We start from the raw sequence: 27,171 nt of genomic DNA, 5'->3' as shown, positions 1-27,171 counted from the left end.
GGGCACAGAGCAAACTGAGCCAGGCTGGGCACGGAGCCCCATGGCAAAGGGGGCATGGAGAGAACTGAGCCAGGCTGGGCACGGAGCCCCACGGCAAAGGGGGCACAGAGAACTGAGCCAGACTGGCACACAGGCTGGGCACAGAGCCCCACGGCAAAGGGGGCACAGAGAACTGAGCCAGGCTGGGCACCTGGGCTGAGCCAGGCTGGCACATGGTGTGGGCACGGAGCCCCACGGCAAAGGGGGCACAGAGAACTGAGCCAGGCTGGGCACGGAGCCCCACGGCAAAGGGGGCATGGAGAGAACTGAGCCAGGCTGGGCACAAAGCCCCACGGCAAAGGGGGCACAGAGAACTGAGCCAGGCTGGCATACAGTGTGGGCACAGAGCCCCACGGCAAAGGTGGCACAGAGAACTGAGCCAGGCTGGGCACAAAGCCCCACGGCAAAGGGGGCACAGAGAACTGAGCCAGGCTGGGCACAAAGCCCCACGGCAAAGGGGGCACAGAGAGAACTGAGCCAGGCTGGCACCCAGGCCAGGCACAGAGCCTCATGGCAAAAGGGGCACGGAGCAACCTGAGGCAGGCAAAGCCTCTGGAACAACAGGCAGCCCCAAACAGGCTCAGGCAGAACTGGCTGCTGGTCCTGCAGCATCACCCCCAGCTGGGCTGTGCTCCTCCTGGCACCTGGCACAGCTGGCACAGCTGGCACAGCTGGGCACACCTCTCCAACCTCTGCTCTCCCAACCTGTCCAGCCTCTGCTGTCCCACCCTGCCCTCCACAGGGCATCGAGAAGAGCTGAGCTGATTTTGCGCTTTGGACACAACCCAACTCCCCTCCCCAGAGCAGCTCAAGGGCAGCACGTGGAGCTGTGCCCTGCCAGGGCATCGGGGCATCAGCAGGAGGGCACGAGCCCAGCCCGGCTCAGAGCCTGCAGGCACGAGAAACCAGCCTGAGACGGGCTGGCCCAGCCACGTGGAAAGGGCACCGGGCCCTGCCACAGCTCCTGACGCTGAGCTGTGTTTGTGCAAGCGCCTCCTTCCCTCCCAGATGTTTGCAGAAGCTCGGGGAGTTGGCACCGCAGCCGGAGCTGGACTTTAATTAACCCCAAGGCAAACAGGAGGAGGACGTCAGCAGCCTGGAGCTGCCCTGCTCCCCTGGCAGGAGCTCCCAGCTCCTCACACGTCCGTGTGTCCCCTTGGAAATGTCCTTCTGGGGTGGCAAGGCCTTGGCTGGTGCTGCTTGCTGTTCTCCTGGTGGCTTTGAGGCTTCACAAAATCCATCTGCTGCCCCTCTCACCTTGTCAAGCACCCACGGTGGCCAGGGCCAGCCAGGTGGGAAACCATCAGCACAAAACAAAAAGCAGATTTAGGGACAAAACAACCAGGCTGGAAAGTGTCAATATCTGCTGCAGCCCCCACAGCTCAGACCCCCTTCTGTGGTGGTGCTCACAGGGGTCCCAGGACGAGGGAAGAGATGAGAATCTTGACTCCATGTTTCAGAAGGCTGATTTATTATTTTATGATATATATTATATTAAAAGTAAATGATATATTAAAACTATACTAAAAGAATAGGAGAAAGGAGTTCATCAGAAGGCTTGAAAGGAAAGGAATGGAATGAAATGATAATAAAATCTTGTGACTGACCAGAGAGTCTGAGCCAGCTGGACTGTGATTGGCCATTAATAAAAAACAACCCCATGAGCCCAATCCCAGATGCAGCTGTTGCATTCCACAGCAGCAGATAACCATTGTTTGCATTTTGTTCCTGAGGCCTCTCAGCTTCTCAGGAGAAAAGATCCTAAGGAAAGGATTTTTCATAAAATGTGTCTGTGGCACCCATCCATCCCCGTTCCATCAGGGATGGAGGGACAGCACCCAGGGATGGTTCCCACTGCCAGAGCAAGGAGAGACGGGATTTGGGAAGGGATTCCTGGCTGTGAGGATGATGAGGGGCTGGGATGGAATCCCCCAAGAATCCCTGGCTGCCCCTGGATCCCTGGAAGTGTCCAAGGAGCACCCTGGGATAGTGAGAGGTGTCCCTGCCCATGGGACGAGCTCTAGGATCCCTCCCAACCCAAACCATTCTGGGATTCTGGGATTTTGAAACACCCAATTCTGGTTCACAGTGTGACCCCAACATTCCTACACACAGCCCAAATCCACACTGATTTCCATCATGTGTATTTCAAAGAGCAGGGCCAGAAACAACTTGGGAACATCATCACCCTTGAAAGGAGGCACAACAAAGTCTCCTGTCTGCTCAGGAGTCCTTTCCCCCTCCTCAGCAGCGGGTTCTGCTCTCTTTGCCCACCCTGGGCTGGCAGAGAGGAGCAGCAGGAATTAACTCCTGCTGTGTCTTGGTTTGAACAGACAGGTTCTGCTCAGGAAGGCAGGAGCCTCCCTAAAATGGGAAATGTAAACCTCCTTCCTCTGAATTGTTATAAATTTGAAATTAAGGGGGGCTCAGGCAAAGATGTGGGAGCAGGAATAACAGTTCTTTATTAGGGAAGAAAATAAAAATAAAATAAACAATGCAGTAAAACAAAAGAACCCTGCCAGAGTCAGAGCAGTCCCTGACCCCTGTGTGTCAGGGGGTGGCACAGCCCCATCCCATGGGGGCTCAGCCCTCCTGCAGTGCCAGCTGTGGCTCTGCTGGAGCAGGGATCCTGCACAAGGGGGGAGTTTTCCTCTGCAGCTCCAGGGCTGCTGCAGATGGGCCTGGGCTCCCTCTGGCCATGCAGGGCAGCAGAAGCTGCTCCTCTGGCAATGCACTGGGCAAAGGCTGCTGGGCTGTGCCAGCACCTCAGATTGTACCCAGGTAGGAATGCTTGGCTCCTCCCCCGGGCGGAGCATCTCCCCATGGGATGATGGGATTGGATCAGCCCTGCTGGGACACTCAGTGGCCATGGACAGAAGATAATTAATAATTAATGGCTCATTAACAGCAGAGGATTGGTTGTGGAAGAGCTGCAGAGACCTGCCCAGTGAGCAGCAGATCCCTGCCGCCTGTGACAGGTGACAATGGGACACCAACGGTGCCTGGCAGTCAGGACGTGCCGGCCCTGCAGGGCTGGCCCCGGTGGATCCTCAGGTGCTTGCCCAGGTGGTCACTGCGGGCAAACTTCTTGTGGCAGGCCGAGCACTGGTAGGGCTTGAGCCCCGAGTGGGAGCGCTTGTGGCGGGAGAGCTCATCCGAGCGGGAGAACCTGCAGGAGGGGGAAGAGTGCGGATTCTATCACTGGCTCTCTGCAAATATGAAAAGGAATACTGGATGTGTTATGTTGGAAAGGGGTGCTGTATTAATTTGTAGTACTGTATTAATATTTTTAATTTTTTAGTTTTTAATTTCTTTATTTATATTTCTTTATTTTATTTATTATATATTTTATATTCATATTTTATATTTCTATGTAATTTATTTTTATATTAATAATTTATATATATTTATATATTGTTATGTATTTTATTTATTTCTATTTATTATTATATATCTATATATTTTCTTTTTACCTACTCATTTATTTATATATTCATATATATTTTCTTTGTTCATTTTTATATAAATTTATTTGTAATTTATTTTTATACATAATTAATTCCTATATTTTTCATATATTTATTTTTAATTTTTATCTTTATATATTATATGCATAATTTATTTTTATACATTTATAATCTTGATGTAATTTCATATATTTATTTATAGTCATTTATTTTGATATATTATATATTTATATATTTAGATGCATAATTTATTTTTAGATATTTATAATCTTGATATAAGTTCATATATTTATTTATAGTCATTTATTTTGATATATTATATATTTATATATTTAGATGCATCATTTATTTTTAGATGTTTATAATCTTGATATAAGTTCATATATTTATTTATAGTCATTTATTTTGATATATTATATATTTATATATATAATATAGATATAATTTATATACTTATATTTATATATAATAGATATAATTTATATACATAATTTATTTTTAAATATTTATAATTTTTATATATTCAGATATTTATATTTTTATTTAATTTTAATATATTATATATTTATATACATATTATATATAATTTCTATCTATTTATATATGTATTAATTTATTTGATCGATTTAATTTTTAAAATTTTAAATATTTTAATTTCCTGCTAAATATCGTTTTAGGCTGCCCTCTGTACCCCCGGGGCACGGGGGAGTGCCCCCTCCCTGCTGTTCAGGGTTCCCTCGGTGGCACTCGGAGGCACCAGAACCCCCCCGGAGCCCCTTGCTCACCTCCAGCCGCAGTCGGGCCAGGCACAGGTGTAGGGTTTCTCGCCCGTGTGCCGGCGGAAATGAGCCTTCAGGTGCGAGCTCTTGGAATAAACCTTCCCGCAGCCGGGGTGGGAGCAGCGGTGCGGGCGGAGCGGGGCAGGGGGACCCTGCTGGCCCCCGGGGGCTGCCTCTGGCCCCCGCACGTCCCCTGGCCCCGCCGGCAGAGGGGCGATCCTGACGTATTTCTGCTCCGGGATGGAGCCAGGCGGCTGCAGCTGAGGGAGGACGGGCAGGTTTGGGCTCTGCAGGCTGATCAGCAGCTGGGCCACACTGACACCCCCAGGGTGTGCTGGGGAGGGGATGCTGTCCATGGGGAGAGGATGGAGCTGCAGGACAACGGGGATGCTGCCAGCAGCCAGAGCCTGGTCACCAGTGGCCACCACAGGGTCACCAGTAACCACCACAGGGTCACCAGCAGCCAGCACATGGTCACCAGGAGCTACCAAATGGTCACCAGTAACCACCACAGGGTCACCAGCAGCCACCACAGGGTCACCAGCTGTCCCCACAGCGTTTGGGCCATGTCCTGCTCCTCCCTCCTGTGCTCTGGGGATGGGCTGTGTCCCGGAGCCGAGCTCAGCTTTGCTCTCCCCGTTCCACCCTGCTGGGTGAGGCTCTCCTGCCTCACCCCCGGGGAGCTCTGCCTTCTCCCTGAGGAACTCCTCGATCTCCTCCAGCGTGGGGATGAAGTCCTGCGAGGGGCTGAAGTCCGGCAGCCTGAGCTGAGCCTCGCTGAGCTGGGCTTTGGGGGGCCCCTCTGGGTGTCCCTGTGTCCTGTCACCGCCGTGTCCTGGCAGAAGGGACGGTGGCATCCTGCACTGCAGGGCGCTGGCCAGGCTCTCGAGCGGGGAAGGGCTGGGCAGGGAGGGCAGCAGGTCCTGGCAGCTCACAGAGACCATTTGGTGCCTCCCCACACGCAGCTCTTGGCTCAGGAGCTGCTGGGAGAGCTCAGCTGGGCAAGTCTTGGTTCATCTGCAAGGGAACAGCACCGAGGTTATTTCTGAGAGGAACAGCAGGTTTGTCCTTCCAAATGAGCTGTGGGGCTGCTGGTGGATAAAAACCAGCGCTGAGAGATAAAAGAAACAACGGGAAGGATTCCACTGATTGGTGAATGGAAAAACATATTTGATTTTACAAATAAACTTTAGGTTTGCTGATAAACTAAATTAGACATTGAGAGATGAAAGAAGCAATGGGGAGGGAAAAACCCCTAAATTCTGTAAGAATTAAAAATTAAAAGGGAGGGTTGTACATTAGAGGGAAGTCTCTGGGATCAGGTGTTTTGGGAAGTCTGAACCTCTCAAGTACCTCAGAAATGGGGAAAGAGAGAAGGGAAATGTGGCTGGGAAATTGGGAAAAAAGGAGGCTGTGTCCTCCAAAAATTCAAGAGACCCCAGGGCAATGCCCCATGGCCTCTCCCTTTATTCTAATAAAGCCAAAAAAGGACTCCTCTGTCTCCTTTTTGGACATAAACCTCTGGTGTTTGTGGATTCATTTTCCTAACATTTCCAAAGGAGAAAACAAACACGCAAACCTCAACCTTTTAACAAAGCCGGGCTGTGCACCGAAAAGAAAACAGCAGAACCTGGCAGGGCCTTTGTTTTTGAAGAGTCTGACCGAGTTCCTCCAGCAAAGAGGCAGAGTCCCCCCAGGAGCAAACTTCTCTGGGGAGTTTCTGGAGGTGCAAACACACAAAGAAACCCTTCACCCCTCCCTGTGCCACCCACGCCAGAGGGCAGCTCTGCGCCGGGCCTGGCTCCTGATTAGCCAGGAGTTAATTGTGAGCTGTTAATTGAGAGGCTGCTGAGGCTTCTCCAGGCTGCAGGTGTGGGTAGGAGCACGCCCTGACACGGACGGGGCTGGCTCGGAGCTGCCCACCTGCACAGGTAACCCCGAGGCAGCTCCGAGCGCTGGGGATGCTCAGCCGTGCCCGCGGGCACCGCGGTGCCCAGACGTGCCCCAGCTCTGCCCAGGCAGCTCTGCCAGCCTTGGGCACGGCTCAGAGAGCGCCTCAGCCTGGCTGCAGCAAAGCAGGGCCTAAACAAAGGGAATTCTTTGATTCTCGCTCCAAACAGAGCCAGAATTGCTTGTTAAAGCCACTCTGGAGGGGTTCCCAGACTCCTCCTGATGGTGCCCTTGGCGTGTCTGCTGCACTCACAATTTTTTCCTTTTCCTTTTCCTTTTCCCTTTCCCCTTTCCTCCCCAGGGCCCCTGAGGACACAAACCCCACGTTTGCAAACATCTGAGACAGAGCTCAGCATGTCCAGGTGGGAGCTGTGTGCACTCAGGAGGTCCCTGGTGACTGTCACAGAGCCCCCAGGCCCCGCTGGGGCTCAGGGGCTGGAGGGAGGTACCCAAGGACCCCCAGAGCATCCACACACTGTCCCTGTCCCGCTCTGGAGCACCAAACCACCCAGGGCACAGGGATCTGTTCATATTTAATGCAGATTTGGAGTTTCCAGGGGAAAGAAAACCTTTGTCCAAATCCCTCAAGAACTTTTTCCATGAGGTTTCTGTGGAGCTGCAAACCAGTCGGGCCAGTCCTTGTTATCAGCGCTCCTCAGGGTCCTGAGAGCTGCCAGAGGGAATTCTGGAGCCCTCTGGGTTCCATAGAAATGCTCTTTTCCCTAGGAAATTCCCCCACGTGGTGCCAAACCTGCCAGGAACAAGAAGCTGGGGCACTCCCAGTGTGTCCAGCGCAGCTCTGCACCAAGTCACAGTGAGCAGGGACTGTCACTGTCACACGGAGCTAAGGAGGTGTTCAGGCCAGTCTCAGCCTCCAGGCTTCGCATTTTCATCACAGCCCAAATCTGTGCCCTGAACAACCTCTTCCAGGCAGCTCCACTCCAGTTTTAGGATCTTTTGTCTTTTCTTCTCCATCTCCTCTTTTTGCAGGGAAAGCCTCCCCACTCTGGCTACCAAAGGCTCCTGTTTACCTCTCCCAGAGTATCCCAAAACCTGATTTTCCAAGCAGTTCCTGCAGAGCAGTTTGGGGATCTCCATCCCTCCAGCATGCCCCCAGGACAGCTGAATTCAACTCAGGGAGCACAACCCTGTGCTGAGCTGACAGCGGGAATGAAGCATGGCCAGAGGGCAGGAAGGTGCAGAGATTGAGCTGCTGGTTCAGGACTGAGGAGGTCTGAGCAGGGCAGCCCTGGGCAGGTTCTTGGAGCGCTCTGCTCCTGCGTTTCCTGTCCCATTGGGGGCACTTTTCCTGACCCATCCCTCCAGGAATGTCCAGGTTCTCCTGTCCCGTCCCTCCAGGGATGTCCAGGCTGTTCTCCTGAGGTTGTTCTCCTGACCCATCCCTCCAAGGTTGCCCCAGCTGGCAGAGCAGCGCTCTGGGGCAAGGTGGCACATTCCGTGCCCACAGGTACCTGGCACAGGTGTCACTGCCGTGTCAATCCACTTTGCAAAATGCCACCAGCGCTGTCACCCACCCCAAAGCCACCACAAGGAAACGATCCCTGGCTGCAAGGGCAGCACCATTCCCGAGCCCCCCTTTGCGTTTGTGTCCCCGCAGTTTTTCCGAGCCCCAGAGCCCCGGGTTGTGCAGGGGAGCAGCACACGAGCAGCCCGGGCACACGGAGAGCGGCACTCGCCCAAGGTCAGGCACCGAGCAGCGGGAGCTGGGAACGCCAACAAACACCGGGAACCCCCGGGAACCCCCAGCGCCGAGCAGAACCGGGGCTCGCCGAGCCTTTGGGGACAAACCCCGCGGTCCCGGCCGGTGCCGATCCCTCGGTGTAAAGCGATCCCAAGGACGAGCGGGGCTCCGGCTCCACCGCAGCCCCCAGCCCCGGCGGGCACTGCGAGCCCGGGGCTGCCGGAACGGGACACTCCGAGCCCGGGGCTGCCGGAGCCGGGCGCTCCGAGCCCGGGGCTGCCGGAGCCGGGCGCTCCGAGCCCGGGGCTGCCGGAACGGGACGCTCCGAGCCCGGGGCTGCCGGAACGGGACGCTCCGAGCCCGGGGCCGCCGGAGCCGGGCGCTCCGAGCCCGGGGCTGCCGGTCACACTGCCCTGTCCTGCCCGGTGTCCCGAGCAGCGCTGGCAGCGGCGCCCCCGCGTCCCCCGCGCCCCTTACCCCGCTCCGCCGCCCGCGGCTCCCGCGGCTCCGCCGGGGGCGGCTCCGGGACCGCCCCGCCCCGCCGAGGGCTCGGCCGCGGCCGCCGATGCCATTGGCACGGGAGCAGGGACCGGGAGGGGCACCGGGATGGCCCGGGAGGGGCATGGGAAGGCTCGGGAGGGGGACCAGGATGGCCCAGGAGGGGGCACGGGATGGGCACCGGGATGGGGCACGGGAGGGGCACCGGGATGGGCACGGGATGGCACAAGATGGGCACCGGGAGGGTCCCATCCTGTCCCACAGGATGAGCCGGTCCCCGCTGGAGCAGCTCCCGCAGGGGATCCCCCCACCCCGCCATCCGCTCCCCGCGTGCTCGGTGGCCCTGGGAGCGATCCAGGGAGCTCCAGCGCCCCGGGAAAAGGAGGAGAGACCCTGCAGGGAGAGGGAGCCGCTGGAATCCGGGGGGATCCAGGTGTGTGGGGGGGTTTGAACCCAGGGGGATCCAAAGTGGGGATTTTAAATCTAGGGGGATCCAGGTGTGAGGGGGAGGTTTGAACCCACGCGGATCCAGGTGTGTGGCAGGATTTAAATCCAGGTGGGTCCATGGTGGGGATTTTAGATCCACGTGGATCCAGGTGTGCAGATTTTGGGCAGGGCTGTAGCGCTCGGATGCTGCAAGGAGTGAGGCGTGTCCTTGTCGTGGCTTTGGGCTGAGCCCCACCGAGTTCCTCTGCTCCGGGAGATTTTGGGGCTGAACAAAAACACCTGGGCCAGGGGGAGGCTTCAAATTTACAGAAACCAAAACAAAATGGGAAAAACAACCTGAAGGTGCACAGAAAGGGTGACCCGGGTGCTGCTGCGTGTGTCACTGACCCTGTGCCACAGCCTCGCAGTGCTCAACATTATTGCTGATAACACATCAGATAAGCACTGATAATAATTAATAATACTCATTTATGGCCTTGCAGGGCTTGGGAAGGTCTCAGAATCCTCAGGTACTCCCGGCTGCCAGGGTTCAGACACGGAGGGCTTTGATTTACACCGTGTCACAAAATTCCTGGGGACAGCAGCCGGGAGCGGCTCCTGCTCGGGGTTTGTGGCACAGCTGAGCGGGATCGGAGCTTTTTGGGGGAAAGAGGAGTGGCTGTGCAGCCCCACGGTGACACCCGGGGACACCAGTGCCACTCGGAGCCGGACAGCGCGACCTGGAGCCCTCCTGGCCATGCCCGTTATGCTGATTTCCCTGCCCATGTCCCCGCCCATAAAACATTAACCCCGCCCCCGCCTCGTGGCCACGCCCATGTCCCCACCCCATCATCTACCCCACCCTCAAACCGCCCCTTTGTGTCTGGCCACGCCCTAACCCGACCCATGACTCCTCCCCATTTAAAGCCCCGCCCTCGACCCCGCCCATTCACTGACCCCGCCCTCTGACCTTGCTCCCGCCTGTCCCCATCCCAAAAGCGGCCACGCCCAGGCTCTCAACCCCTCCCCTCATTCATTGGCCGCACCCCAGCCATGTCCGTCATTCTCTGGCCACGCCCCCATACCGCCAGTCATTCATTGGCTACGCCCACCACAGCCTGACATTCGTTGACCATGCCCACACATCAGACGTCATTCCCGTGGTCACGCCCACTCACTGTCAGTCATTTCCGTGGCCACGCCCACTCGCTGTCAGTAATTCCCATGACCACGCCCATTCGCTGTCAGTCACTCCCGTGGTCACGCCCACTCACTGTCAGTCATTTTCGTGGCCACGCCCACTCGTTGTCAGTCATTCACATAACCACGCCCATTCGTTGTCAGTCATTCAGTGGCCACGCCCATTCACTGTCAGTCAATTCCCCGGCCACGCCCATTCACTGTCAGTCATTTCCCCGGCCACGCCCACGCGTCCTCCCGCGCGCTCGTGGCGCCCCCTCGTGGCCAGGTCACGCATTTTTCCCTTTTTCCACACCTTTTTATTTCCCCCCCCTTTTTTCCATAAAAATTTATAATAAAAGCCATAAAAGCCTTCCTCTCGCGCCGTATACAAAATATTCACTCTACCAAATAAATAAACCACAACGTCTCACGGGCAGGATGTGACCTCAAAAAGGAAAACCAGCATCCATCCATCCATCCCCCCAGTCCTTCCCTACCCTAGGGAATTTACACAACAAGTGATCCCTCCTCCACCTTCCAAGTTCACCTGTGAGGAAGAGAAAAGCTCCTGCTCGCCAGCTCTGAGCAGCTCGTACCCAAACCTGTGGCCAGACAGGACCAAATCCTGAAGAAATTCTGTGGTCACACAGGGAATATCAGGAACAGCAGTAAGGGATGCTCTTACCCAGACCAGAACATCCATTGCTGCTCTTACATGTGATCCTGACACAGAAAGTTTCTTAGAAGAAGCCAAAAAAAGCCAATTTTGTGAAGATCTCCTCGTCCTCCTGCTCCCTCACCCTGATTTCCCATTATTAGCCCCGGCTCTGCCCCTCTCTTTATCTCTGCTTTATCAGCTGGGGGTTTGAAATGAAGAATTTGAGCCCTTTTCCCCAAACCCCTTCACCTGAAATGAAGAATTTGAGGCCTTTGCCACCAAACCCTTTCACCTGAAATGAAGAATTTGAGCCATTTGCCACCAAACCACTTCACCTGAAATGAAGAATTTGAGCTCTTTACCCCAAACCCCTTCACCTGAAATGAAGAATTTGAGTCCTTTACCCCAAACCCTTTCACCTGAAATGAAGAATTTGAGGCTTTCATTTCCTACCAAACCCCTTCATTGAAATTAAGAATTTGAGCCCTTTCCCATCAAACCACCTGAAATGAAGAATTTGAAGCCTTTGCCACCAAACCCCTTCACCAGAAATGAAGAATTTGAGGCCTTTCCTATCAAACCCCTTCACCTGAAATGAAGAATTTGAGCCATTTTCCCCCAAACCCCTTCACCAAAAATGAAGAATTTGAGTCCTTTCCCACCAAACCACCTGAAATGAAGAATTTGAGCCCTTTCCCATCACCTGAAATGAAGAATTTGAGCCCTTTCTCACCACCTGAAGCTCAGTGTGGAAGCACTTTAGGCACTTAAATCATCAAAAGCATTTGAGCATCAGGGCAGCCTCTGTGCAGGGAAATTTCCTCACATTCACATGAGGAATATTCCAAATAAAGGGGTTTTCAGCCTTGGCTCAGGGGGGGGCAATTTATTCCAGGACCCCCCCAGCTCTGGCAATAGGATTTTGTCCCAAATCCTTCCTGCTGCAGCCTGCAGTGGACAGAGCTCAGGGTAGGGAGTCCAGACCCCAAAAGTGTTTCTGGAAGTGGTTAAGGCAGAGCCAAGTCTGTCCCAGAAGAGCTGCGAGTCAGCGCTGTGGGAAAGGGCGGCTGGCAGCCTTTAATTGAGACAAAAATGAAACCCACAAACGCTGACCCCTGACGGGAAAGGGACGATCCCAAAGCTTTGAGGGCCCGGCTCAGACAGCAGGGGAGTCACCCAGCCAAGGAACAGGCTGACAAAACTCGGCCAAAATAGCAACACTGCACCCTCCAGCCCAACCTCACAAGCGCCTCTGGCTGCCCACACACCTCCACAAAACAAAAAATAATCCCAGACAGCTCGTTTGGGGCAGGCAGAGCTGGAGTTTGTGAGCTCCCAGCACCAATCCAGCCTTCCCTCCCGACTTGGGGTCATTCCTGACTTGGGTCAGCTCCTCCTGGAGGGGCAGGAAGCTGCCAGCAGCAGATTTGTCCCAGCTGGGCCACTGGGGACAGGGAATGGCTCTGGCCAGGGGGAATCGGGCTCTGCTGCCAGCAGGAAGGGACTTGGGGATGGGAGCCAGAACAGCCTGGGCATCCCTGCAGAGATGGGACAGGAAAAGAACCTCAGGAGAACAAGCTGGGCATCCCTGGGGAGGTGGGACAGGAAAAGAACCTCAGGAGAAAAACCTGGGCATCCCTGGAGGGATGGGACAGGAAAAAAACCTCAGGAGAAAAACCTGGGCATCCCTGGGGAGGTGGGACAGGAAAAGAACCTCAGGAGAACAAGCTGGGCATCCCTGGGGAGGTGGGACAGGAAAAGAACCTGGAGATGGGTGAGGAAAACAGCCTGGACATCCCTGGAGAGATGGGACAGGAAAAGAACCTCAGGAGAACAAGCTGGGCATCCCTGGGGAGATGGGACAGGAAAAGAACCTCAGGAGAACAATCTGGACATCCCTGGAGAGATGGGACAGGAAAAGAACCTCAGGAGAACAAGCTGGGCATCCCTGGGGAGATGGGACAGGAAAAGAACCTGGAGATCAGGAAAAACAGCCTGGGCATCCCTGGAGGGATGGATCAGGAGAAGAACCTGGAGATCCCCAGAGGGATGGGAGCCAGACCATCCCTGCACAGCCCTGGAGGGACAGGAAAAGAACCTGGGCATCCCTGGAGGGATGGGTCAGGAGAACAGCCTGGGCATCCCTGGAGGGACCTTTGGGCCCTGGTCAGGGCAGCAGAGGAGCTTTGCCTCCCTCTGTGGGATTAGGGATTCCTGACTGGGAATAAAAGACATTTTATACAGCCCAAGGAGCCACGGGCAGTGAGCAGCTCCAGGTGCGAGTTTGACTCATCAGGAGAGCTCCTCCTGCCCTGCCTCACTGGGCCAGGGCTGAGAACCCCTCTGGGGACTGATTTCCCTGGTGTGTGGCAGCTCCTTTCAGGGGCCACACGTGGAAGAGGCACAAGAGCCTGGATCCATGAGGGGAGAGAGCAAATGCAGGCACTGAGGTGAGACTGAGAACTGTGTGAAGAAAGGTAAAAACAATCATTAAAAAAAAAATATATATAAAAAGTTCTCTCTGTCTGATGCAAGCCAGTACACAGGTAAAGGTTATGTCACTTTTTGGAACTGGTCCTAATGGGATGTTCCTTGTTTTTCCCAAAACAAGGCACAGGAACTTTTCTCCTGGATGGTTTTTCATGGAGGTGGGGAGGGCAGGAATGTCTGGGTACACCTGGGCACCTCCTCAGCCAAACCTTGGCCTCCACACTGCTTTTTTTACCCCCCAGGAAATCTCCTCCCAGTGCCCCAATTGCTGAAACATTGCTCAAGAAATGGGGTAAAACTACAACAAACAGGGGGTGGAGAGGGAAGGAAAAGGAAAGAGAGGAAATGGGAGGAAAAAGAAGAGGAGAGGAGAGGAGAGGAGAGGAGAGGAGAGGAGAGGAGAGGAGAGGAGAGGAGAGGAGAGGAGAGGAGAGGAGAGGAGAGGAGAGGAGAGGAGAGGAGAGGAGAGGAAAGGAAAGGAAAGGAAAGGAAAGGAAAGGAAAGGAAAGGAAAGGAAAGGAAAGGAAAGGAAAGGAAAGGAAAGGAAAGGAAAGGAAAGGAAAGGAAAGGAAAGGAAAGGAAAGGAAAGGAAAGGAAAGGAAAGGAAAGGAAAGGAAAAAGCCAGTGGTTGATCCCCTCCCTGTGCTGCTCCTGCTCAGGAACAAGACCCGTTATCACCAGAGGAAAACCCCAGTTCCCCTTCCCCCTGCAGGACCCCTTTGGTGCTGCTGTGCCGTGCTTCCCTCTGCTAAAGGCACCTTTGGAAAGCACTTCAGGCCCTGAGCACAACGCCCCAAAGCCTCTTATTTACACCTGAGATGAACCCCAGAGCTGGCAGCACCAGCGTGGGGACAGCCGGTGCCACACGAGCGGCCCTGTGGGCATACACAGTGTCCTGTCACCCTGGGACACGCACACAGGGCTGTTTGTGCCACCCAGGTGGCTGTCCTGCTGTCACACGGGGTGCCTGGCCATGTCACCCTTGTCAAAGACAACTTTGGTAGCGAAGTAGATGGCAACCAGGCCGAGGGCAGCAGCTGACACCATGTAGGCAGTGACAGACTGGGTGAGCTGCACGATGGAGCCCATGAAGAGCGAGGGCACCACCTGGGACAGCAGGAAGGCGCTGTCCAGGATGGCCAGGTCCAGGCAGATCCCTCGGCCAGGAGCCCCCAGCTCCGGCTCCCCCACCATGATCCGCAGGGAGACGTCGCAGGAGGAGCTGACACACAGAGCAGAGCTGGGCACGGCCTGAGGGGAGGCTGGGGACGAGGAGGAGGACGGGGAGGAAGAGGAGAAGAGGCTCCCAGCGTGGCCATTCTGGTAAGACAGCTTCTGGCTGGAGAGCAGCCCCTTGGAGAAGGAGGGTTTCTTGTCCAGCAGAGCGGAGTCCTCCTCCTCTTTCCTCTTGTATTTATGGAGAAAAACCTGTGGGAGGCAGAGAGGTGGGTGAGGAAGGAGTTTGGACTCTGGGAGATGAGTGAGGAAGGAGCTGGGACTCACAGGTGAGTGAGGAAGGAGCTGGGACTCAGAGGTGAGTGAGGAAGAGCTGGGACTCTGGGAGGTGAGTGAGGAAGGAGCTGGGACTCAAAGCTGAGTGAGGAAGGAGCTGGGAGTCTGGGAGATGAGTGAAAAAGGAGTTGGGACTCTTGGGACTCTGGGAGGTGAGTAAGGAAGGAGTTTGGACCCTCAGAGGTGAGCGAGGAAGGATTTGGGACTCTGAGAGGTGAGAAAGGAGCTGTGAGTCTGAGAGCTGAGTGAGAAAGGAGCTGTGAGTCTGAGAGCTGAGTGAGGAAGAGCTGGGTGTCTGGGAGGTGAGTGAGGAAGAGCTGGGTGTCTGGGAGCTGAGTGAGGAAGAGCTGGGTGTCTGGGAGCTGAGTGAGGAAGAGCTGGGTGTCTGGGAGGTGAGTGAGGAAGGAGCTGGCACGCCAAGGGAACCTTGTTTTTGTGCAGGAGAGCAAAGCCAGAGCTCTGTGTGTGCTCAGGGCAGTGCCAGCCCGAGCCTGGCCCACGTGAGAAGGGCTCTGGGAGCCCCGGGCTGGCTCTGCCCCACTGGCACAGGACCCAGAGCAGCCCTGACTCACAGGCCTGGGCTGTGCTCAGCCTCTGGGGCTCAGCAGCCAGCCCGGGGACATTCTGTGCTTTTGTCACCTCCTCACTGGGTGCCACTGGATGTTTTTGGAGTTGGTGCTGAGATCAGCTGGGGCAGGGCAGGAGTGAAGGGCCAGGGATATCAGACACCTCGGAGAGTGCAAACAGGAATAAAACAGGAATAAAACAGGAATAAAACAGGAATAAAACAGGAATAAACCAGGAATGTTTGGGGTTTGTGGGGTGGGTGACTGGAAACCCAAACCCAGAGCCCAGCACGAGCAGCCACTTCTCATCTGGGATGCTTCAAAGTGCCACCAGCTGGGACACAGCAGCCCTGGGAACTCAGGGAAGGGCTCTTTTCTCAGCTCTGCACCAAACCTCAACCAAGCTGCTCCATCTGCCTGCCCAGACCCTCCTCACTCCAGCCAGGAAAAGAAAAGGGGCCAGAGGGAACCGAAATCTTTCCCTTCTCACCCTTTTTTCGCTCGCTCTGCTCAAGCTGTGAGGTCTCTGCAGAGTTCCCACAGAGAATCTGCTCACACCAAGGGCAGGAGGGACCAGAGCCAGCTGTGCCCTCCCTGCCTTTCCCTGCCAAGCCTTTGGGAGTGTGGCCTTCCCCCTGCCAGCCCGTGGAGTTTGGGTTTCATTCCATTGATAAAACATCCACGGGAGATCCCAGCCAAGCTGCAGCTCCTGCCAAGCTGAGCATTCCCTCACCCCCTCCATTCTGACAGCACTCCTGGTGCCAGCTGGGATGGGTTTGTTCAATGGGAACATCTGGATGCCTGTGGTAACAACTCCTACTCCTTCCACAGCACAGCCAACCACTGCCCTTGGGATGAAAGAGCTGCTCTCAAACCACAAATTAATTCTGCATTTGCAGCACAAGAGGAACTCCCATTAATCCAGTGTGCAGCTCAGGAACCTCCTAGGACTTCTCCACAAGGATAACATCTGTGGGACAGGGTTTGTGTGTCACAAGTTTCACAAAGTTTCTTCTTCTTGGAGCTTAGGGAATAGGAAGAGCTTGGGTTTTCATTTTACTGATCCTGGTGCTGTGGATGAAAACTGGGAAGCTGTGAGGGCTGAAAATCCTTGGGTTTTGTAGCCCCTCAGGCTGGCAGAGCTGCAGAATTCACACAGGGGACAACTAAACCAGACCAATTCCCCTAAAACACAGGAAAAACCAGAAAATCTGCAGGGCCAGGCTGCCCTGGAGCAGATCCCCACCTGTTTGTCGTGGTGGTAGAGGGATGCCAGCGTGTAGGGCAGGATCTGGAGGGCAGAGAAGGTGAATCCAGTCAGGGCAGCAGAGATGGTGACCACGGTGACGCTGTGGGACAGGCACATGACACAGGCTGCCCCGGGGAAGAACACCACGCTGGCCAGGTACACCGCCCGCGTGCCAAAGCGCTTCACCAGCCTGTCCATGATTGTCGAGAAGAAGATGGAGGTGGTGCACTGCAGGAAGAGCCCCAGGCTGCCCATCCGGACACCTGAGGGGACAGGGGATGGACACTGCCCTGGCTGCCCCCGATTCACACAGCCAGGCTTGCTGCCCTCTGTCCCAAACCCCCAAAACAGCCTTCTCTTGTCCCAAACCCCCAAAACAGCCTTCTCTCAGCCCCAAACCCCCAAAACAGCCTTCTCTTGTCCCAAACCCCCAAAACAGTCTTCTCTTGTCCCAAACCCCCAAAACAGCCTTCTCTCAGCCCCAAACCCCAAAAACAGCCTTCTCTCGGTCCCAAACCCCAAAAACAGCCTTCTCTCGGTCCCAAACCCCAAAAACAGCCTTCTCTCGGCCCCAAACCCCCAAAACAGTCTTCTCTTGGTCCCAAACCCCAAAAACATCCTTCTTTTGGTCCCAAACCCCAAAAAATCCTTCTTTCAGTCTCAAATCCCAAAAACATCCTTCCCTCTGTCTCAAACCCCAAAGACATCCTTCTCTCAGCCCCAAAAACGTCCTTCTCTTGGACCCAAATCTCAAAATATTCTTTCTTCTCTATCAGTCCTTAACCCCAAAACACCCTTCCCTCTCCATCAGCCCTTAACCCCAAAAACATTGTTCCCTGTCAGTCCCAAAGCCCAAAACATCCTTCCCTCGGTCCCAAATCCCAAAAACATCCTTCTATTGGTCCCAAATCCCAAAATATTCTTCCTTCTCTATCACTCCTTAACCCCAAAACTATCCTTCACTATCAATCCCAAACTCCAGAGACATCCCTCCCTCTGTCCCAAACCTCAAAACATCCTTTCCTCTCCATCAGTCCCAAACCCCAGAAACATCCTTCCCTGTCAGTCCCAAACTCCAATTCTGTCAGTCTTTAACTCCAAAAACATCCCTCCCTCTCCATCAGTCCCAAAGTCCAGAAACCTCAAAACCTCCTTCATTCTCCATCAGTCCTTAGCCCCCAGAACATCCCTCCCTCTGTCCCAAACCCCAAAAGGTGCCTCTGTCCCAAACTCCCAAGGAGACAGCGAGGCCCAGAGAGCTCAGCCAGCCTGGGCTGGCTCAGGGGACAGAGCAGCATCACCCAGGACATGCCAGGATTGCAGCAGCCACCCCCAGAGCCCCCTCCTTCCCTCCTGGACACCCCTGGTGTGAAAAATGCATGTATTTTATGATTGGCTTTTCACAAATATTCAAATGAATATTATATGTGTTGTGTTAGAAAGTGATGCTGTATTGATTCTCTGAAGTAGTGTGGTAAATATTGTTTTAGGTTATAACAAAATGTTAAAATAGAAACTGTGCTGTGTAGGATACATTTTTAAAAGAAAGGATTCACAGTGAGATGGCAGCCACGGGACACCTGAATCTTTCAGAGAAAGAGAATTTATTGCTCCATTATCAGGAGAAACGAACTTCTTCCTGCCTTGAAGGTGCTGTTAGGATTCAGAGGAAGAAGCTGACCGTGCCCAGACAGAATCCTGTGTTTGAATGGAATTTATGCATCATGGATGAGGTGTATGAATATGCAACAGGCTGTTGCTTTTAAGGGTTAATCCTCTTTTAACGTGGGGCCTTTTTCGGGCTCGTGCTGCCCAGAAAAGGTACCTGGACATCTGTAACTCTTTGTATTTATTGTCTCACATTGTCCTAATTCAATTTATCCAAATTGTTATTACTCTAATTGCATCGCTATTTTTTTTTTCTAACCATTTTATTACTATTAAACTTTTAAAAGTTTAAAAACAAGCGACTGGCGTTTTCCACACCTGGGACCCCAAACGCCACCCCTGCCTTTGGCACCCCTGTTTGTCCCTTCGTCCCGCTCTGTCCCCAGGAGCTGTCACCTGCAGCTGACCCAGGATCCGCTGTTATCTGATGCCAGGGGCAGCAGCGGAACAAAGGCGAGGAGGGATTGTGCCGGAGCCAAGGTAAAGTACAGAACGTGCCCCAAACTGATGCATCCGGTGGCAATCCGGACCTTACCCCCTTGACAAAGATCGCTCAGATTTCAGGGAATTAAAGCCATTAACCCTTTGGAGCAGGGATCATTACTCAACACGTGTTTCTATGACAGCCAGCACAATGGAGGGCTGAGCTGCTGGCAGCTAAACAGTGCAAGTGTTAAGTAATAATTAAGCTGCCTCGAAGTTAAACAGACACCCAGCACAAAGGGGCAGTGTGCTGCAGGGCCCTGCGAGTGCAAAACTGCAGGAAGGTGCCTCCAGAATAAAATATTTGGATTAAGGAGACCAAAGGAGTGGTTAGGAAGGGATTGAAGGCTCTGGCACAACGCAGCAGGAAAAAATGGGACAGCAGGTGACACGTGGGGACAGGTGAGGGCTGCTGGAGCAGCGTCCCAGCCTGGGAGGTGGCAGCTGCTGGATTGTGAGCAGCTCCAAGGCACAGGGGAGCTGCTGGAGGGCGGCTGGAGGTGGGAATCTCCCAGCAGAATGGAGGGAAGGAGCAGCAAATCCACCCCAGTGCTACAGAGCACCCCTGAAGTAAAGACATTAAAGAATGAAAACACCCTGCTCTGCAAGGATGGGAGCACCCAAAACTCCCTGCTCTGCAAGGATGGGAGCACCCAGAACACCCTGATCTGCAAGGATGGGAGCACCCAAAGACCCTGCTCTGCAAGGATAGGAGCACCCAAAACACCCAAAACACCCTGCTCTGCAAGGATAGGAGCACCCAAAACACCCAAAACTCCCTGCTCTGCAAGGATGGGAGCACCCAAAACTCCCTGCTCTGCAAGGATGGGAGCACCCAAACACCCTGCTCTGCAAGGATGGGAGCACCCAGAACACCCTGCTCTGCAAGGATGGGAGCACCCAGAACACCCAAAACTCCCTACTCTGCAAGGATGGGAGCACCCAGAACACCCAAAACTCCCTGCTCTGCAAGGATGGGAGCACCCAGAACACCCTGCTCTGCAAGGATGGGAGCACCCAAAACTCCCTACTCTGCAAGGATGGGAGCACCCAGAACACCCAAAACTCCCTGCTCTGCAAGGATGGGAGCACCCAGAACACCCTGCTCTGCAAGGATGGGAGCACCCAAAACTCCCTGCTCTGCAAGGATGGGAGCACCCAGAACACCCAAAACTCCCTACTCTGCAAGGATGGGAGCACCCAGAACACCCAAAACTCCCTGCTCTGCAAGGATGGGAGCACCCAGAACACCCTGCTCTGCAAGGATGGGAGCACCCAGAACACCCTGCTCTGCAAGGATAGGAGCACCCAGAACACCCAAAACTCCCTGCTCTGCAAGGATGGGAGCACCCAAAACACCCTGCTCTGCAAGGATGGGAGCACCCAAACACCCTGCTCTGCAAGGATGGGAGCACCCAGAACACCCAAAACTCCCTGCTCTGCAAGGATGGGAGTGCCCTAACACCCTGCTCTGCAAGGATGGGAGCGCCCTCACCCCTCGCTGGGAAGGGAGGGCAGAGCTGTAGCCACGGTATTTTCTGAAAAATCCCTTTTGCTAGGATTTTTTCTCCTGAGAAGCTGAGAGGCCTCAGAAATGAAATGCAACCAATGGTTATCTGCTGCTGTGGAATGCAACAGGTGAATCTGGGATTGGTCTCATGGGGTTGTTTTTAATTAATGGCCAATCACAGTCAGCTGGCTCAGACTCTCTGGTCAGTCACAAGATTTTATTATCATTCCTTTCCTTTCCTTGCAAGCCTTCTGATTAAATCCTTTCTTCTATTCTTTTAGTATATATATACATACTATAAATATATATTTTTATATCAATTTAAATATATATTAATATATATTTTTAAAATATATATAATATATATTATTATATTATTATATATTATATATTATATAATTAATATTAATATTACTATATTATATAATATATTACTATTAATAATATATTAATAATATATTAATATTATAATATATATTAATATATTATATATATAATTTTATATATTTAAATTTAAATATATATATTAATATATATTTTTAGTATATATGTAATATATATGCTAAAAATATATATGATACATTCTTTAGTTTTAACAGATCATTTTCTTTTCATATAATATATATATCATAAAATAATAAATCAGCCTTCTGAAAGATGGGAGCCAAGATTCTCATCTCTTCCCTCATCCTGGCACCCCTGTGAGCACCAGCACAGAGGGCAGTGCCAGGATCTCTCCATCCAGCAGGGCCTGCAGACAGAGCCAGCTCCGTCCTGCCAGACCCAACAGCCCAGCCCCAGGCCAGGGCTGCCCTGCCAGATCCGTGCTGGGAAGAACCAGGAGGTGTTTCCCAACCTTGTGCCACGCTCTGGGAGCCATGGGAAAATGTTCTTTCCTGCCCTATCTGCAGAAAGCCAAGTTTGCTGTAGGTTTTTTTTTTTTTTTTTTTTTTTTTTAATTACCAACAGAGCTGAGCCCATCCCCAGCTCCCAGGAAACTTTTTTACCCCAGGGAATGTGGCAGCAGCTCTCTGGCCACAGAGAGAGGCACAACTTTCCCAGGCATTGGCCTGGGGAGGGCTGTGAGATCAGAGAAAAGAATGAGAAACAATTCTTATCTTCTTTTGCTACACCTGTTATTGTGAACAGGTAAAATGTGCTATGGAGATTTGTTTACCAAAGGGTGGTTTCTTAATTAGCCAGTGGTGATGGTGTTTGGATTGGAGGACCAATTATATCCAGCTGTGTCTATAAAAGGAATGGGTTTCTTAATAAAAATGGAATCATATAATATGAATAATAAAGTAATGGATCAGCCTTCTGTGAATCATAGAGTCAATGCTGATTATTGCCTGGCTGGGGGCCTGTGGTAATCACATATCCTCTGAACAGAGAGAGACACAGCTCTCCCAGGAAAATCCTGGGAAGCTGTGGGAAACTTAGAGGAAAGAATTAAAACTGAAATTATTATCTCTCTCTCTGTAACCGTTGTTTATAGGTATGGCTCTCCAGAGTGTGCTGTTCACAGCTCACCAATGGTGTGAGAGGTTTTCACTTTGACACCAATCAGCTCTCAGCTTGGCAAGTCAGGCTATAAAAGTTGTACCTTTTCCTAATGAACTGTTGTCCTGGATTGCCAAGGGAATTGGATTCTATTTGCCATCTGTAATGGCAGCTGTCTTCTGTTCAGTGGGCAGTTTTCCTTATCTCTTCCACACCCACTCCTCCATCCGGGAAGGATAATAATACTATATTATAAAAATAATTATCTGCTGATATTATAATAATAATAATAATAATCTGCTGATAACAGGCCATTGAACATCACTGTATGGCTGATAAGAGCTACAGCATCCCATTGGCAGATGTGAGTCCAGGGGGAGGAGCCAAGCATTCCTACCTGGATATAATCTGGAGATTCTGGAACACCAGCACAGCTGCTGCACTGGATTGCCCAGAGGAACAGCAGCTGCCTCTGCCCCTGGATCTTCAGAGGCAGAGACTGCACCTTTCTCCAGGATCCCTGCTCCAGCAGAACCAGCCCTGGCACTGCAGGAGGGCTGAGCCACAATTCCAATGGTTCTGCTGCCAACAGCCTGACCCACGGGGTGTCAGGCTGGGTTCTGACTCTGGCAGTGCTGGTTTGTGATGGTGTTCACAGGGGTCCCAGGATGAGGGAAGAGACGAGCCTCTGACTCCATGTTTCAGAAGGCTTGATTTATTATTTTATGATATATATTACATTAAAACTATACTAAAAGAATAGAAGAAAAGGTTCTCATCAGAAGGCTGGCTAAGAATAGCATAGAATGGAATGAATAACAAAAGCTTCTATCTCAGACAGAGTCCGATCCAGCTGACTGTGATTGGCCATTAATTAGAAACAACTCCATGAGACCAATCCCAGATGCACCTGTTGCATCCCACAGCAGCAGATAACCATTGTCTACATTTTGTTCCTGAGGCCTCTCAGCTTCTCAGGAGGAAAAATCCTAAGGAAAGGATTTTTCAGAAAAGTTGTCTGCGACATTGGTTTAGTTTACTGCATTATTTTATCTTTTTATTTTCTCACCCGAATAAAGAACCTCTTTCTCCTGAGAAAGTTTGGCCTCGTTCAGATTCATAACACCCCCACACTCCTCACCTTCATCGTAGTGCCGCCGGGCCTCCGTGCCTGGCTTGGCCCTGGGCACGCCGTGGTACAGCCCCTCGCCAACAAAATCCGTGTAGAACAGCATGAAGGTCATCAGGGCCATCCAGCTGCACAGCTCGGCCACGAAGAGCCTCCGGATGACCCTGGGGATGCGGCAGTAGAGGCCGTGCAGCCGCGGCAGCAGCAGGCACAGCTTCCTCCCCGCCTGCAGCACCCGCCTGCCCTGCAGCAGGCACGGCCCTCGCGCCACCCGCCAGCAGCAGCAGCACCACAGGGACGGCTTTGGTGGCTTTGGGGACACGTCCTTGAGCGCTGGCCCGTCCAGGAGATCCCCCTGCATGGCCGCCTCCTCTGTCACAAACAGCGTGGCCAGCACACAGCCGAGGAAGATGAGGGCCAGCAGGGTGAAGAGGCAGCTCTGCTGGCTGCCCAGGTAGGGCGCCAGGAAGGCCCAGTCGATGGCGGGCAGCAGGTACCCAATACAGCCCCCCAGGCTGACCATGAAGGCGTACATGGAGAAGGCCTGGCGGCAGTTGTCCGGCTCCTGGAAGAGGTCAGAGAGCAGGGCCTCCAGAGGGGTGAAGCACACCTGGCCACAGAAATCCAGCAGGCCGATGCCCACGATGAGGAAGGCGATCTCCAGGGGCCGGGGGTTGAGGGCACACAGGCTGGCCAGGCTGCTGGCGTGGGGGATGACAAAAAGGCTGAGCAGCACGCCCAGGCACAGCGCCCAGATGAAAGGTCTCCTGCGGCCGTAGCTGCTGTGCCAGTGGTCACTGGCCGAGCCGATGAGAGGCACAAAAACCAGCCCAAGCACGGGGCCTATCCCTGGGAAAGAGACACGGGTGTTACAGGGACACAGCTGCTCTGTGTGCTCTCCTAAAATGGGTGTTTTGTCAGTTTGGGAGGTGGCAGTGGGTCACAGCCCCTCTCCCTGCCCTCACTCACCCCCACCCTCCAGACTGCAAGGTTCAACAAAAAAAAAACTACGCAGAAACATCCTTCCCTGTAGCCATGATATTTTCTGAAAAATCCTTTCCTTAGGATTTTTCCTCCTGAGAAGCTGAGAGGCCTCAGGAACAAAAAGTAAGCAATGGTTATCTGCTGCTGTGGAATGCAACAGGTGCATCTGGGATTGACCAATAATTAGAAACAACTGCATGAGACCAATCACAGATCTACCCGTTGCATTCTGTGATTGGCCATTAATTAGAAACAACTGCATGGGACCAATCCCAGATGCACCTGTTGCATTCCACAGCAGCAGATAACCATTGCATACATTTTGTTCCTGAGGCCTCTCAGCTTCTCGGGAGGAAAAATCCTAAGGAAAGGATTTTTCAGAAAATATCATGGCTACACTTCCCTCTGTCCCAAACCTCAAAACATCCTTTCCTCTCCACCAGCCCTTAACCCCCAAACCATCCCTCCCTCAGAGAGGCGACAAAATCTCTCTCAGGGAGGTGACAAAAGCTGCCTACCCAAAACCATGGTCATGAACTTCTCCTCCATACCTAAACCATCCCTCCCCCAGAGAGGTGACAAAAGCTGCCTACCCAAAACCATGGTCATGAACTTCTCCTCCACGCCCACCTCCAGCAGCAGTGGTGGCACGTAGGTGATGCCAGCGGCCAGGCACACCTCCAGCCCGAAGGTCAGCGAGTTGACCAGCAGCAGCTGGGTCCTGCGGCTCTGCAAGGACATGCTGTCCCCAGCCCGACCCCTCAGTGGCACAGGGCTGTGTCCTGCCAGCTGCAGAGCTCCCAGGGATGCCCCCCAGGCAAGGATTGGAGCTTCCCGACTCGGGCTGCCGGGGAGATGCTGCTTCCCATTTTATCAACGGCCAAGAAACCGTCTGCTCCTCTTCCTCTTCTTGTGAGGCGCGGAGAGCCCAGGCAGGGATCCCACTGCAGGCTGCTCCTCCTGCTCACAGGCTGGGGACTGTGGGGAGAGCATTAAACACAGCAGGGAATGAGTTAAAACCGGGGGCCACACGGATGTGTCACTGCTGAAAGGGACAGCGCCCATCCCAGCAGGGTGGGGAGGGATGGGAACAGGGGCAGGTGAGAGGATGAAAGCTCCATCCCTGGTTTATCTCCAAAGGAGGATGGAAAGCTCCATCCCAGGTTTATCTGCAAGGGTTTGTGGGGTAAAACCAGGAGCCACAGGGATGTGTCACCACTGAAAGGGACAGTGCCCATCCCAACAGGGTGGGGAGGGACCAGGAGAGGTGTAAGGATGAAAACTCCATCCCTGGCAGGTTTATTTCCAAGGGTTTGTGGGGTAAAACCACAATGTGTCACCTCTGAAAGGGAGAGTCCTCATCCCAGCAGGGTGGGGAGGGAATGGGAGAGGTGGAAGGATGAAAACTCCATCCCTGACAGGTTTGTCCCCAAGGGTTTGTGACAGGTGAGACAGGGTTTGGAAAAACCCAATCCTGCCCTGGGGGATTGATGACCTCTCTGTCCTGCCAGGGCACCTGGTACAGATGGCAGAGACAGAGGATTTGGGGTCTCCTCTCACAGGGAAATCACTCAAGAGCCCCTCCAATGATCAGAGAGTGCCTGCAGCCACATGGAGTCACCCCCAGAGGCCACCACAGCCCTGCCTGGTGACCAGAACACCCCTGTCCAGGTTCCAGGCTCTGGGGGAAGCAATTTCACCCCAATCCCATCCCTGCCTGGTGACCAGAACACCCCTGTGCAGGTTCCAGGCTCTGGGGGAAGCAATTTCACCCCAATCCCATCCCTGCCTGGTGACCAGAACACCCCTGTGCAGGTTCCAGGCTCTGGGGGAAGCAATTTCACCCCAATCCCATCCCTGCCTGGTGACCAGAACACCCCTGTGCAGGTTCCAGGCTCTGGGGGAAGCAATTTCACCCCAATCCCATCCCTGCCTGGTGACCAGAACACCCCTGTGCAGGTTCCAGGTTCTGGGACAGGTGATTTCACCCCAATCCCATCCCTGCCTGGTGACCAGAACATCCCTGTGCAGGTTCCAGGCTCTGGGGGAGGTGATTTCACCCAAACCCCATCTCAGAATGGGGCACAGAGAACACTCAGTGCCTCCGTGGAGTTTCACAAACAAACCTGACCCACTTTAGCCTCATCTAACAGCAAATGGCAATTATCTTACTCATTAGACTGAGTCATTTATTTGCCCTGTAACTGCTCCCTTCTCTCCAGAGGGGAGAGGCCACGGGATGGGGACAGGGGCTGAGCAGATGCCTCTCAAACCCCCCAGGCTCGCCAGCAGCCAGCCCAGCAAAATTTGCTAAAAACCCCTCGGGGAGGTGAGATCAGTGCTCCCTGAGCCCTCCAAAAGCACACAGGTGTGTGCAGGCAGTACAGCAGGGAGAGTTCTGTCACTTTTCTTTTCTCTCTCCCCCTGTGTCGAGGGGGTGGCTGGCAGGGTGGGGGTGAGGCTCAGCCATCACTCCATCACTCTCTCTCTGTGGAGAAATGCCAATCCTGAGCTCAGGCTGCCAGTGCCACTCAATAAATACCAATTATTCCCCTTTGGGGACGGTCACTCCCCTCAGCTGTCACAGAGATCCCTCCTTTCAACATTTAAACGCCTTGCCCGAGGTCAAACAGCAAACAGAGGGGGGGAAAAATCAGAGGGGGAAAGGTTTTGTTTTAATCACCAGAGGCAGCTTCAAAGGCAGCCTGGGCCAGGCTGAGCATCCCTCCAGCCCACCTTGCTCAGATGTGGCTCCACACAGGATGTGTCAGGGGTGCCCAGCTGGAGCCCAGCCCCAGCATGAGGAATTTCAGCTCCAGCAGCTCCCAGAGTCACAAGGAAAAATTGACTGAGGCACTCAGCCCTAAAGGGGGATGTGATGTCCACTGCCTGCTGTGCTCTGGGGTGTGGGGAGCTCAGAGAGGGGGAGTTACCCCAAAAGAAACCCCAAACATCAAGTGAAAGATGCCTCACACAGATTAAAAGTTGATTTTTTTGCCGTTTGCTGCTGTGACAGAGCTCTGGGGAGGCAGCAGGGATCTCTCCACCTGCCTGGGAATTCCAGTGTGGAGGCAGAGCTGGATTCCTTATCTGCAGGTAGGAACAGACCTCTCCTCCCCCTCCACACCCTCCCAGGGCTTCGAGGAGAAAACAAATCCCTGAAGCAACAACCGTGAACAGCCAGGGATGGGAAATCCCAACTGCAACAGAGCTGCAGATAAAACCGCAGCAGATGATGAACTTCACCCCAACACCCATTCATTCCTCTGTAATTTTTTTAAATTTTCCACAGAAGAGAGACAGGGAAATGTGCTGGGTGGGGAAATCACCTGAACTGCAGATTTGGGAGGACAAGGGCTGGGAAAAGGAGATTTGG

At 53.2% G+C, this 27,171-nt stretch overlaps 2 protein-coding genes across 2 annotated transcripts in view; both read right to left on the bottom strand.

Moving 5' to 3' along the window:
* Nucleotides 1-2,880: 2,880 nt before the first annotated feature.
* LOC118696406 (Krueppel-like factor 15) lies at nt 2,881-5,229 on the bottom strand. Its single transcript, XM_036398562.2, has 3 exons — nt 4,827-5,229; nt 4,292-4,703; nt 2,881-3,208 (listed from the first exon to the last, which is right to left on the bottom strand). Exons 1-3 carry the CDS (start codon nt 5,227-5,229, stop codon nt 3,049-3,051), a joined length of 975 nt encoding a protein of 324 aa, XP_036254455.1. The 3' UTR covers nt 2,881-3,048.
* An 8,371-nt stretch (nt 5,230-13,600) lies between these two features.
* The window catches only part of SLC45A3 (solute carrier family 45 member 3), a 29,916-nt gene continuing 16,345 nt past the window's right edge, over nt 13,601-27,171 (bottom strand). Inside the window, exons 4-7 of the mRNA XM_036398617.2 lie at nt 24,389-24,773; nt 22,824-23,660; nt 16,516-16,781; nt 13,601-14,619 (exon numbers count right to left, since the gene is read on the bottom strand). Coding sequence (XP_036254510.1) covers nt 14,146-14,619; nt 16,516-16,781; nt 22,824-23,660; nt 24,389-24,536 — 1,725 coding nt within the window. The 5' untranslated portion in view covers nt 24,537-24,773 and the 3' untranslated portion in view covers nt 13,601-14,145. The remainder of the gene's footprint in view (nt 14,620-16,515; nt 16,782-22,823; nt 23,661-24,388; nt 24,774-27,171) is intronic.

The sequence above is a fragment of the Molothrus ater genome, chromosome 25, assembly GCF_012460135.2.
Source record: "Molothrus ater isolate BHLD 08-10-18 breed brown headed cowbird chromosome 25, BPBGC_Mater_1.1, whole genome shotgun sequence".
NCBI lineage: Eukaryota > Metazoa > Chordata > Aves > Passeriformes > Icteridae > Molothrus > Molothrus ater.
Note: the sequence above shows the minus strand (reverse complement) of the source record. Positions and strands in the feature narration are given on the sequence as shown.

Excerpts from the sequence above, each read along its gene's own strand:
- LOC118696406 (XM_036398562.2), bottom strand. The coding sequence starts at position 5,229 with ATGGTCTCTGTGAGCTGCCAGGACCTGCTGCCCTCCCTGCCCAGCCCT. Across the intron at positions 4,704-4,826 it reads AAACGCTGTGGGGACAGCTG|CTGGTGACCAGGCTCTGGCT; the intron begins GTGACCCTGTGG and ends CTGTGGTGGCCA. Across the intron at positions 3,209-4,291 it reads TGGCCCGACTGCGGCTGGAG|GTTCTCCCGCTCGGATGAGC; the intron begins GTGAGCAAGGGG and ends CCCCTCCTGCAG.